Here is a 12,694-nt window from a genome sequence, read left to right as displayed (position 1 = left end):
CCAATTACCAGCTCGTATTCGTTAACAACAAGCCATAAGCCATGATGCTTAAGTCCCATACTTTCCAATAGTTAGTTAGTTGATACCGACCAAACACTGGAATACCGAAGTTTCATACGTAGCAATGTGGTCCGATTACTAGGCTGGTCGATCCTGAAATGCGGTGACAGCCCCTCACAGAGTCACAGATGCATCAGAGTACCCAAAAATAAGGTCCTTGATCTCGTCCCTAGTAATGAGAACCAACCCCACCGGGAAAAGGGGACCCCCTTGCCAGCAAAAGTTAACTTGCATATCAGGCTGAAACCTGCACGGAGTTCAGCGCCAGGGATTGGCCGCGCGGTGCAACAGCTTCTGCAGCCGGTTCTCAAATATGATTTTGGATTTTAAGTGGGCCGTCGTTGTGTGATTTTGACACTGACGCCTGCATGAACAATTATTCGGAAGTTGTACAACATGATACACCGGTTGGCACGATGGCCTTGGTGGGATATTTCGATTACCACATGGCCCTTTGGACTGGTAACATTCTACAAGGCTCATTTTTGAGCCATTGAGATAATCAAAGTATCTCAGCTCGAGTAGCCAAACAGGGACGCCGTGATAATAAGCAAAGTATGCTTCTTGGGAAATACTGGTCCTGCCCATTTATTCTTATTTACGATTTACAAGATCTCGCCTGATGATAAGAATTGCTCTTCTGGCCCTCAAAATTACTGTCTTTGACTCTACGCATCCCTGAGCCACCCTTTTTCTTCACACTTCAAACCATTTACAATACATCGTCACATCTAGCTATCTATCATGGCTCCAAACGCAGCGGACAAATGCCCCGTCATGAACAACACTGGGGAAAAGTGTCCAGTCATGTCGTCTTCAACCCAAAGCCGTGGCCCTAGGGATATTTACACACTTGAGGCCTTGTCCCACTTTAACCGTGAGAAAATCCCTGAGAGAGCAGTCCATGCCAAAGGAACTGGAGCATACGGAGAATTTGAGGTAAGGACGCCTTTCTTGCCTTTGTTTTCGAGAATTCTCGCTAACACAGATATGTTGTCGTATCTTATCAGGTGACTGCTGATATCTCTGACATTTGCAACATTGACATGCTCCTTGGAGTGGGAAAAAAGACGCAATGTGTTACTCGATTCTCAACAACCGGCCTTGAGCGTGGCTCTTCTGACGGAGTCAGAGATTTGAAGGGCATGGCTGTGAAGTTCTTCACAGAACAAGGAGACTGGGACTGGGTTTCACTCAACTTTCCATTTTTCTTTATTCGTGACCCAGCCAAGTTTCCCGATATGATTCATTCACAGCGTCGAGACCCGCAAACAAATCTTCTAAATCCCAACATGACCTGGGATTTCGTAACCAAGAACCCCGAGGCTTTGCACATGACACTTTTGCAGCACAGCGATTTTGGAACCATGTTTACCTGGCGAACGCTGAGCAGTTATGTTGGACATGCCTTTAAATGGGTAATGCCCGATGGATCATTCAAATACGTTCACTTCTTTCTAGCGTCCGACCGTGGCCCTAACTTCACCGACGGATCTACTGCCAAGGTTGATCCCAACGACCCAGACTTTGCCACCAAGGACCTTTTCGAAGCTATAGAGCGAGGTGACTACCCCTCATGGACTGCCAATGTCCAGGTTGTCGATCCAAAGGATGCGCCTAAACTAGGTTTCAACATCCTCGACCTCACAAAGCACTGGAATCTTGGAACATATCCCAAGGGCCTAGATACCATTCCCTCTCGTCCATTCGGAAAACTCACACTGAATCGCAACGTGAAAGACTATTTCTCTGAGGTTGAGAAACTCGCCTTTTCGCCATCTAACCTCGTCCCAGGTGTAGAGCCATCGGAGGATCCTATTCTTCAAGCGCGTATGTTTGCCTATCCTGATGCTCAACGGTACCGATTGGGAATTGATCATCTGAAAGCTCCTCTTCGTCGCAAGGAGACGGCTTGCCAACATGATCTCGGCCCCGAGTTCGAAAAATGGCTTTCCCAAGTTACCTCAGAGGCATGGTCACACCCACATGAAGATGACTACAAGTTTGCCAGGGAATACTATGAGGTGCTACCTGAGTTCCGTAGCCAAGAATTCCAGGACAGGATGGTTGAAAATCTGTGCAAGTCAATTGCTCCGGGGCCAGAGGAACTCAGAAAGAGAGTTTATGACACCTTTGAACTTGTTTCATCGGAACTTGCACGTCGTCTCCGTGAGGGAGCAGAGGCCATTGTTGCCGAAAAAGCACGGCCTGACTCACCTTCAAGGGCCCAGCCGGGACAGTTGAGGTTGTAGGAAGCCGGGGGCTGGAACCAGTTCACAATGTTATCTACGATGTTGTTATAGTAATATAATGGGGCTTCTCTGCAGGATAGTTTAACATGCTTTAATCTAACTAAATGGCTTCTCGTTGGCATTTTGGTCGACTGAATATTTCAACCTTATTGATCAGTGCCCTTATAAAATGAAGATTCCTGTGCCGAAGGTCAGATACAAATGTTGTAACTCCCAAATTTGTGCGATTGTCATTCCAACCGTAAGATTATGTGGCGGCAATAATTTACATGCAGCTCTTGTTGGCCTTGTTATACTAACTGCTGTTATGGCTCCACAGAGATGCGGGATTCACGAGATTAAGCTTTCATATTCCAAACAAAGTTACGAAGCTCGGCCCGCAAATTTAACTAAGTGGGTCATCACTTTCTTGGTCATCATCTCCAGATCGACGGGGGATATACTCTGTGCTGTTAACCTCCGGGAGCTGGCTAGCTCCTTACAGTTCACCAGATCTTCGCCCAATATTCATTTTTCGCTGCCGCATTGCTGCCACATCATGACGTAAACGTGAGCTAGTGGCTCGTGTTATAAGTGCTTCTTCGGGTGGGCAGTAATGAATTGGAAGTGCGCGAAAATCAAAAGGCGCCTCAGAAAGTTAACTACATTGCCTGAAGATCGAGCGTGCTAACCCCCCACTAAGCTATCACAAAAAAAAAACCCCTTTGTAGCAGGAACAGCGTATTCCAATCACGATTTCTGCAGGCTTCGGGTGAGCACTGTAGCTGTCTCATTGCTCATAAATGTGAAACAATTTTGCGACCGTCTTCCACTCGCCATCCACCTTTACCATAGCTAAATGATCTCGAAACCCTCCGTTTTCTAGCTCTGAGTCAACCTCCACAATCGCCGTGGATGGGGTGATTGCAATAATATCCATGTGGTAAATTAACTCTGGTGTACATCCTCGTTCCACGATCATATCAAACAGTTCCTGAATAGGAACAGTTTTCAAGTCCTTGTCAAGCCAGCCGTACATTCCAGCGTTTGGGTGAAATCCCTTGCGACTGTGGTCAACGTTGCCAGTTTTAAGTCCATCCACATAGTACTGGGCGGCTTTTATAACGGCTTCCTTCTCTTTGGTTGAGATGGGCTTGGTTTTTTTCGAAGTTGCGGGATTCTCCATGGCGGATAAATAACCGTGTTATCGACTATATAAAAGTCAGCTCCATTTTCCTCGAACAGCATTGAACATATATATATACCAAATAGTATTTGGGTTGCAAGAAATGGCTTTGATTGAAGTGTAGGAAAATTCTGCTGTGGAGGAAAGTATCAGCAAACAAGATCTAAAGAGGAACCTCCCCTTATATAACTTTTGAATTCCAAAGACAACCGTCTAGTATGGGGGAATTAGTCGACATTATCACCGCTCGGATAAGATACCTTGCATACTAAAATCCACCTGTTCCCATATCCCCTCACGCACGAAACATTTTGACTATCAAATAATAATAGCCTATCGACAACAGCCCCGCTGTTACAGGTCATACCGCTTGCATGATAACTCCCCTTTGACGAGATATCTTCTCAATGCAGTCAAGTCGCAAATATGATACCTCTTCAACGGGGATCTGCTGCCAATTAAACTGTCCGGAACCACCTCATCTTTCCTTGCTCAAAACCTCGGTGGATACAAGAATTCAGCTTACGTCGCAATGCAGTGTAGTTAGTTGCACCATGCACTGCACACGGAGATAGAATCCCAACTTCCGCACGGAATACCTTCCTGGAAGATGAATTCAGCCCTGAATGAGCAACCGCTAGAGTTTGTGGCGGTTTAACGAGAGTTTGTGGCGGTTTAACGAGAGTTTGTATGATAGTATAATTAGTCCTGGTTTCCCCTGTAATTTCTTGAATGAGCTGGCAATGGAGTCAAAAAAGCCAATATTATTACGGACTTAGCAGGCTTTTGCTTTACCCAAATATTAGATATATCAAGAGGGGAAAATTTTCCTTTTATCATAATCGTGGCGGTACTCATTGGGCCATGACTCAATACGCCATTTACAAGGGTACACTCCACAAAATAGACAACTGCAAGGCATGCTACCTCCACTTAATACTCACCATATGAAATTCTTGCTAGCCGTAGATAGTGCCAGGCTTGGAAATTCCAAGTGAAGGTCTTCGATTCAATACGCACCAACAAAGTGTCGTGTCATAGCTATGTATGGTAGCTGTATCGGATATATAAAGATGGGAGAAATTATCATCATCCCATAAAGCAGCAGCTTAACCGGTTTGCTCTTGGACTTTCCGTTGGTTTCTTGCTTTTTATCCATCAACTAGTTAGTCTATAAATAACTAACTAGTTAGTCAGCTAAATTCTGGAGAGAGAGCGAGCGTGCAGTAAAGACCGAATATTCAGCACTTAGGATCTAATTTTGAGTCGCTGATAATTATTGAACCTTGGGTCTACCAGCGTCAATCTCTCAAATATGAGAAAATACGCCTTCCTTCGTGTGGAACTCCTCTTGAAATTAAAAGAAATAAGGGGGAAAAAGGAAATAATGGAGGAGAAGGACTCCATTATGTTGCCAACCGCGCAAGGTGGGATGGAACTGACAGGTTGACCATCAACCCCAACGCTGGAGGGGCCAGCTTTGGTTGTACTATCAGATCCTCCACCTTACCCATGAGGTAGAAAGAACCGGATAGGACAATTGGGCGATAACTGAAAAGACCCTTTATTGTGGCTGCATGTATGCCATTCGATGCAGTTCAGTTTGCAACCGTACAGGTCCCTTTAGATGAGCTATTAATATTGTGAGTTACATCACTGGAATCATACGGAGTAACCGTTTCGTACCGCACCAGAAGAGCGCTTCCAACTGCAGGGATAACGGTCTTCTCCCCCTCCTCCTTTCTTCGGCATTCGTAGGAAGATAAATACAGTATCATAGCCCAAAATTTTACATTCGTCCTCTGCGCCATTCGGCATTGTTGGAAAATACTGTCCTCCCTCGAAATTTCAACACCCTTCCTTGTCGCAATTCAAATACTTCCAGTCATACTGCAGGATGACTATTGCCATCGCGGGCATGGGCCCGGTCGGAGAGACGATCATGGATACACTTTTGGAAACTCCTGAATATCAAAACCAGGTCGTCATCCTCACTCGCGTATGAAAAACCCACCTACTATCTTCGCGGTGAATAGTAACCCAACTAACACTCAGCAGAAAAAGGAGACTCGTGACTCTTGCAACCAAGTTGAACAGGTTGAGGTAGATTACAACGATGTCTCCTCTCTTGCCGCCTCTCTCGAGAAACATAATATAGATACCGTAATCTGCACCATTGGTATGATCTCTCCCGAGGCAGGCCAGTCTCAAGTGAACCTCATCCAGGCTGCGGAGAAGTCTTCTGTAACCAAAAGATTTATCCCCAGTGAATATTCATTCGTTCAATCAGAAGAGTAACACCGCCCATAATCCCGCAGATTGCAAGAAGACCTACTGATAGCCCGATAACAGGATCCTTCATATCACTCCCGGAGTGAACCTATATATCGCTGCAACCAATGCACTCAAGGAGACCAAATTGAAGTATACTCGAATCTTTCCCGGTTACTTTATGGACTACTGGGGTATGCCGAATGCCCGCACTCATTTGAAGCCACTCGCTTATGCGGTTGATATCCCCAACCACCGAGCTCTAATCCCAGGTGATGGTAATAATGTCGTTACCTTCACCTACTCATACGACATGGCCAAGTTCATTGCAAAGTTACTTGGCACGGAGGAATGGCCAGAGCTTGCGTATATGGGAGGAGACGATCTTACTCTGAATGAGTTGGTAAAGATGGCCGAGGAAATTACTGGTATGATTCTGACAGGCGACACTATCCTTATGTTCACGACTGAACTAACATCTTTTTTCTTGGGCTTCCACAGGCACCAAGTTTGAAGTTTCTTATGACCCTCTGGAGAAGGTAAAGAACAACGAGTCCACCCCTCTGCCTCAGTCGGACAAGGTGGTATACCCCCCCGAAATCGTCAGCTGGGTTGTTTCCTATATGAGTCAAGTTGCCATTATAGACGGGTTCAAGCTGCCGAAGGATAAGCGTATCAATAACATGTTCCCTGATGTTAAGCCGGTCAACATGCGGGAGTTCCTGACAAAGGCCTGGAAAGCTTGATCACTCTGTCAACGAATGCGTTGATGGAGGTATTATTGGTTTCTAGGAAAATTTCCTTAGATTGAATGCAGACATCAAGCCTCTTTATGTAACTAGCGCCATGATGAGATCAAGAAATCCGGCTGACGGGACATCATAACTGCCTACATACATATGCTTCGCGTCTTGTCTTGTTCATCGTCGATATCGAACCGTTGGCGTCGAGATAAAAATTAATTACCTAAGAACAAGTTTGCCGGCTTAGTCATCCGGGTAAACCGCAAAAGACCGCGGGGAACTTTCTTCCAACCTAGCCAATGGCTAATAGGCATTCACGAACTAACACAACCCAGTGACTCCCGGCTTGCCGTATAAATACACTATCTATGAGACGCATCCCGATGCTGGCTCGCCGACTGATTCCCTCCTGTGCTCAACTTCGCCCATTTCGACTCTCGCATCTAGCCGCAACCTCACCTTGCTACACGCGCACACTTACCAGAACTGCGATCACGTCTCTCCCCATGGAGCTTGTTTTTACCAAGGACGCCTGTCCCCGTAAGTCGAGTCTCGCCCCTCCATTGCCCCGCCGGGTATTTCAGTCAAGCTACGAAGCAGTAGACTAACCGACCTTCTCTAGCTGCTGGCCCATACGTACGTTTCCTCCGTTGCTCTGCGTGAAGGTTATCACTTGGAAGCAAGAACTCATCTAAAGCAATTCATAGAGCCAAGCCATCAAGGCTGGCGGGCAAGTCTTCGTCTCCGGCCAAATTCCCGCCGACAACACTGGCAAGCTACTCGAGGGAAGCATTGCTGAGAAGACTGACCTCTGTTGCCGCAACATCTGTGCTGTACTGGCTGCTGCTGGCTCCTCCATTGATAAGGTCGTCAAGGTTAACGTATGCTCTCCTTGCCGTTGCGGGGCCCATTGAACTCCAATTCTAACTTGTAATATAACTAGGTCTTCCTCGTTGATATGGCTGACTTTGCAGAGATGAACGGAGTGTTTGAGAAGTACTTCTCCCACAAGCCTGCTCGCAGCTGTGTTGCCGTGCATCAGCTTCCCAAGGGTGTTCCAGTCGAGCTTGAGTGTATTGCTCTCCAGTAGAGAACAAAATGTCAGCCCGGTATACATTTAACCAAATAAAAATCAGTTATATGATGGAAAAAAAAAAAAAAAAAAAAAAAAAAAAAAAAAAAAAAAAAAAAAAATACAATGGCATACACACATATGTATATATGGAAAGTCATGAATTATAGGACGATATAAATCCTCTATAGGACTAATTGATACTATTATGTGCCAGGACAAATAATAACGAAAAATTGGTATACCGTCTCCATTATCCCAGCGCGTATCACATTCATGCAACCATCCTACGCCCGAACGAGATGTTATACTGATTCCGGCGCCAAAAAAAGACGTAATAAAAGAGAGACAGTGGGAGGGGAAAACATTATTCGTAGCACTTCAATACCGTGGCAAAGTTCCTGACATGCGACCTCCAGTGCCGGCCATCAAACTCTGCTTAACAATCAGGTCTGCAGCAGCTGCCGTTGCCAGCCGCTCCTTCTGCCTGCTTCGATCTCGAAGGTAACCAGCGGCTTCCACTCGCATTCTAAGAATCCTTAATATCATATCATCGTTAGGCTCGGCCTGGGCCTCGCGCCGCTTCTCCTCTTTCGCTTTTTTCATTGTTCCCAGGTTGCGAGATAGAAAGATACTCTTCCCTCGTCGGGTGGAGAGAACTCCAGCGAACCCCGGAACACCTAGAGCCATGGTTGAGGCGGAGAGGCGGTTACGGTTCGCCTGCTGCCTAGCAGCAGTGGCACTGGCCATGCGCTCCGAGGTACGGATCAGCTGCTCCGTCGGTTCAAAATAGAAATAAAACAGCGTTTGTATCTCATGATACTTAGGACTTTTGAGGACATCCATTGGTACCCCATTGGCTTCTCCTGTTTCTTCATCAACGGCGTTGAAAAAGGCGAGGAGTAATCCAAGCCAGGTCTGAACTATGTCAAGTTCTAGCTGTGTGAGTGGCTTTTGATTGGACGGTTTGTCAGATAATGGTGGGACAAGGAGTGATTCAACGGTAGAAAGGACTTCTTTCCACAGTCGAGCCATAACGGTGCGCATAGCAGGGCCTGTAAGCGTTTGATTCATTATGGAAAAGTTGTCATCGAAATATGTAAAAAGAGGTGCAAGAGCGTTCTCAACCTCAGCTTGCGTCGGCGCTTGGCTTGACTGTGTCCGGTTTCGATTAAAATAACTAGAAACAGTCGACATGCTGATGCCACGGGAAAGAAGGGCTTTAAGAGCTCGCCGTGACAGGCAGTGATTGATATATGCCGATAGCTATACACCACGTTAACACCTAACATGTTGAATATTTGATGTGAGTAAGTCTTACCTTTTCTGTGATCTTTCTCGTCATATCCTTTTCCGTCCTCTTAAGCGTACGGAAAGCCTTGCCAAAATAAAACTGAATATCATCCCGCTCTCCTTCCATGCTAACCCTTAGGAGTAACCTCCCTTGGGTATCCAGGTCCAGCCAGTAGTCCCGTGGTGCGAAATCAGCAAAATGCACAGGGTCTAGCTTCATTGATGTTCTACCAACGTAATCGTGGTCTCCAACAGCGTCCCAGTCCCATATTGTTGCAATAATGTTCAGTGGGCCTTTTGTCATGATATCTACCGTATCGTCCCATCGTGGGTTGAGATTGTTGTAGATAATACGCGATTTGGAAATTCGCTTTTGGTATTCATCGGTTAAGACAACATATGGATCACTTAGGCCGTCAAGATCGCAGCCTTTCAAGTCTTCGGCCTCAACAATTTTGACAGTAAAGACATAATTGCTTATCTTGCGCTGCCTCTTCGCTAGAGGCGGTGCATTCTTTGCCAGCACCTCGGCGCACGCATCAACGTTAATGTCACGTTCCAGCTGGTCGAATTTCTGCAGCGCATACTCAATGTTATTGAGTTTTACAAAGGACTATGAGGTTACTGTCAGCAGTCGTTTCCTTTAATTTGGCAAGGATATGGAAGGAGAATAGATAGTGGAGCAAGTGGATGTTGCCATACCTCTGGAAAGAATTGAAATGGTTCAACCTTTTCCTTGCTACTCCAAGCATCCTTTGCCATTTGCATCCACTTTTCCTGCTTTGTCTGTCTTGCAGCAGCTTCTTGCTCTGGTGTTAATCTGTCCATCTCGCGGCTAAATAGTCCCTCCAAAATTTCGCAATATCTTGCCATTCCATTACCAATCGACCGCGAAATAGCCGTCATGAACTTTGCATATCCTACATCATCGTCCCAATTCAACTGCACTATATGGTCCACAACCTGATTAAATGACCGGAACACGTCTGTTACTGAAACACTATGCCGTTGTTCTTCTGTGGGTATCTCGCCAGGAGAATCCGTTTGGACTTTGAAATTATCCTGTTTAACTGCTTGGTTTACCCAGTCATTCATTTTGGCATCTGTAACCTGAATCCAGCGCCAGACAAACTCCGCTAGCAGATCCTCAAGGTGAAAAGGGAATGATTCGCCAGGAAGGGCCTCAATGTAAGTTTGTCGAATGTTAGAAAGTTCACTGTATAAATCGAATCCATCTTGCATTTCAATATGCTCGTTCTTTTCCTGAGCTTGTTCCATTATCCGAATGATCATATCCCTTGCATCTTCAGCATACACAGGGAGAATATAATTAACCAGGACAGTAATAGGATTAACTCTGTGAATAGAATGATTAGTATATCTTCTTGGCGAAAGGTCCAGAAGGTATCTCACCCTTGTATATCGGGATTCTTCCTGTAGCGCTTTTGTATCCGTTGACAGACTTTCATAACAGCCTTGCCGAGCTGGATAATGTGGTGGAACTCCCACTCATGCTGCTCAGGGGGGATCTCTTTATTTAGGGCCTCCTGGTAGATGGCTTTGGCTTTTTCTAGGAGCCCTTCGGAGGCATACTCCCGAAACCTGTCCCGCTCCTCCGTACTCTCCACAAAGTACGGATCAGATTCGACGTGATTCTCTAGAACATACATCACAGGGCCAATTGGCGGAATTTTTGTTTCGTAGCAGGACATCATTGTTTCGTACAGCTGTCGTAGCAAACCCTCATGGATTCCAGCTATGACACGTTGCATGCAGAATATATCCGCCTGTGTCCATTTGTTCCTATCGTACAAAATGGGTGCTATGACTATGCTGGCGCGCTTATTTTTGGTCGGTGGAGGGTCCTTGACAAACGAGAATGCTGAATCGAGAGTGTCTAGGCTAATTTCCTGGTCCACGTACTTTTCCCGAATGACATCCAGAAAAAGAACTACTCGGGTGAAGTTAGGTATCCTCCAGCGTAGGCATATTTCATTAAGCAACTCTGTCGACTGCTTTGATAGTAATTTTGAAGCCGGAGTTTCTGAGGTAGCCTCCGATGCCTCAAGAGACTGGTCACTGAGATCATGTGTGAGCAGTTGGCTTAGCAGAAACCGGTAATATGATCGTGGATCTGGGGGTATGAAAGTGTACAGGTTTGTGTCAGGGTGCTCATAGGGCTGTTCCTCCAGAGATAATGAGCTCATATCCACCGGCTGGTCGATCACGTAAGATGAGCCTTCTGATGCATTGGGATACGGATCCAGGTTTATGTCTTCTTCAGTTGGGTTGTCCGCCAGCTGAGCATTGAATTGTGGTAAGGTTGCACCTGTACTCTTTGCAAGCTCTGGGTTGGATTGGATTATGGCTAGCATCATCTGTGAGAGGTCAGGGCCCTCTGCCTTTCTCCATGCCTCATATCCCTCTTCAACCTCGAAATCGGCTACGGAGAGAGTACCCCCAGTATTGAGATTAAGATGTGCTTGATATAGCTTTAAATCCTGCAATGCTTCCTTCCCAGTCCAGGAATCTTTGTTCTTGTTAATATCCGACTGGACCTGGGAATTCCGTAAACCAAATGCCTTTGCAACAGTCAGTACTAGAGGCATGTCCTTTACATCATAGCTTAGTGGAGCCGCAACTTCAATGGTATGGCTATCCCTTTGAGAAGATACTGTAAGATTCTGGTCATGGGCAAGCAGTTTGCTTTCTAGTGTTGCAAGCCTGCTTGCGAGCTCGGGTCGGTCTTTGATCCAGTCATGGTCCTTTAGAATGAAAGTGATAAGCCGGACAAACAACGCAACATGGCGATCCACCATCAGTTTCCAGCTAGTGTCTTCCGGGGCCTTTCCCTTGGACAGCTCCTTGGTTGCATTTGAGAAGAAAATAAGTACCAGATCCTCGACGCGCCTGTCCTTTTCCATCCGTTTCTTGAATGTCTGCTCCTTTAATGAGTTTAGGAAGGCCCCAAACGTCCTTTTCACGGTCGAATCCTGGAATTCCTTTCTATGCTCCCTGCCAATCAGGACACCCGTCAGTCGTCTTTCAAGCTCGCTGATGAACCCATGAGGGAACCTGGTACTTTTCGAGTCCCGCACCAAGCTGAAGTCTTTCATCAGGTCATGAAACGAGGTTGAAGCCCGGTTGAGTGACTGTGGCCGAGGTGGAGGGGGGGCAGCCTGCACTCTCTTCGTTCGCGCCTGAAGAAGGTAGGCTAAGAAGGCTACCCGAAGGGCATAAGTATAGGCATCGTTACTGCTAACTCGGCGCCGGCGGGCAGCAGACATATTTCGAGAGTGACGCCGGACATTATTGCTCGGGCTATCCACGCGTCTGATGCCGCCCACAGAGTGTCTTTTGGTGCTGGACATGTAAGTCGTCTCGCTGATGCTCACGCTCATCAGAGCTTCGTGATCCAACGTCCAGGGGGTGGCAGTTTGTCAACGTCGGCGTCGCGCATAGATCTAGAGAAGACCCAGTGTTCATTCAGTATAAGGTCTCAGGTCAAGAGATGGAACGTGGCTTCGGTGTACTGTATGGAGAGGCAGAGAGATGAAGAGAAGGGAGTATGAAGTCCTTAGGATGATGCTGATTTGCTTGTTTGTTTGGTGATGGCAGAGAGAAAACACAGCTGGCGTCACGTTACAGGGCAAACTGGAGAACCACGCCCATCCAGCGTTCGGTGAGAAGGAAAAGTGAAGCCCCTATGGTGCTCAGGTCGAATCGGGTGGAAAACACCTCGAACTACCAGATAAACGAAACTAGAGGAATACAAACTAGTAGAAGAAACAGGACGGGGTTGTTGATGTCGCTGTCCAGGGGGGAAGATGTGGATTTT

At 46.4% G+C, this 12,694-nt stretch overlaps 5 protein-coding genes across 5 annotated transcripts; 3 read left to right on the top strand and 2 right to left on the bottom strand.

Moving 5' to 3' along the window:
- Nucleotides 1–804: 804 nt before the first annotated feature.
- ARB_04645 (uncharacterized protein) lies at nucleotides 805–2,312 on the top strand (the record flags this gene model as incomplete). Its single annotated transcript, XM_003017716.1, has 2 exons — nucleotides 805–999; nucleotides 1,071–2,312. The coding sequence occupies 2 exons, from the start codon at nucleotides 805–807 to the stop codon at nucleotides 2,310–2,312; spliced, it is 1,437 nt and encodes a 478-aa protein (XP_003017762.1).
- A 769-nt stretch (nucleotides 2,313–3,081) lies between these two features.
- Nucleotides 3,082–3,477, bottom strand: ARB_04644 (uncharacterized protein; the record flags this gene model as incomplete). Its single annotated transcript, XM_003017715.1, has 1 exon — nucleotides 3,082–3,477. One exon carries the CDS (start codon nucleotides 3,475–3,477, stop codon nucleotides 3,082–3,084), a length of 396 nt encoding a protein of 131 aa, XP_003017761.1.
- A 1,897-nt stretch (nucleotides 3,478–5,374) lies between these two features.
- Nucleotides 5,375–6,494, top strand: ARB_04643 (NmrA-like family protein; the record flags this gene model as incomplete). Its single annotated transcript, XM_003017714.1, has 4 exons — nucleotides 5,375–5,476; nucleotides 5,536–5,771; nucleotides 5,830–6,176; nucleotides 6,250–6,494. 4 exons carry the CDS (start codon nucleotides 5,375–5,377, stop codon nucleotides 6,492–6,494), a joined length of 930 nt encoding a protein of 309 aa, XP_003017760.1.
- A 503-nt stretch (nucleotides 6,495–6,997) lies between these two features.
- On the top strand, nucleotides 6,998–7,581 carry ARB_04642 (uncharacterized protein; the record flags this gene model as incomplete). The annotated part of the gene is made up of 3 exons (XM_003017713.1): nucleotides 6,998–7,066; nucleotides 7,199–7,372; nucleotides 7,435–7,581. 3 exons carry the CDS (start codon nucleotides 6,998–7,000, stop codon nucleotides 7,579–7,581), a joined length of 390 nt encoding a protein of 129 aa, XP_003017759.1.
- A 363-nt stretch (nucleotides 7,582–7,944) lies between these two features.
- Nucleotides 7,945–12,143, bottom strand: ARB_04641 (uncharacterized protein; the record flags this gene model as incomplete). Its single annotated transcript, XM_003017712.1, has 4 exons — nucleotides 7,945–8,829; nucleotides 8,885–9,469; nucleotides 9,559–10,213; nucleotides 10,270–12,143. The coding sequence occupies 4 exons, from the start codon at nucleotides 12,141–12,143 to the stop codon at nucleotides 7,945–7,947; spliced, it is 3,999 nt and encodes a 1,332-aa protein (XP_003017758.1).
- Nucleotides 12,144–12,694: the final 551 nt, after the last annotated feature.

Source organism: Trichophyton benhamiae (assembly GCF_000151125.1).
Source record: "Trichophyton benhamiae CBS 112371 chromosome Unknown contig01293.0, whole genome shotgun sequence".
Taxonomy (NCBI): domain Eukaryota; kingdom Fungi; phylum Ascomycota; class Eurotiomycetes; order Onygenales; family Arthrodermataceae; genus Trichophyton; species Trichophyton benhamiae.
The sequence above is the reverse complement of the archived record's forward strand: the minus strand, read 5'-3'. Positions and strand labels throughout refer to the sequence as shown.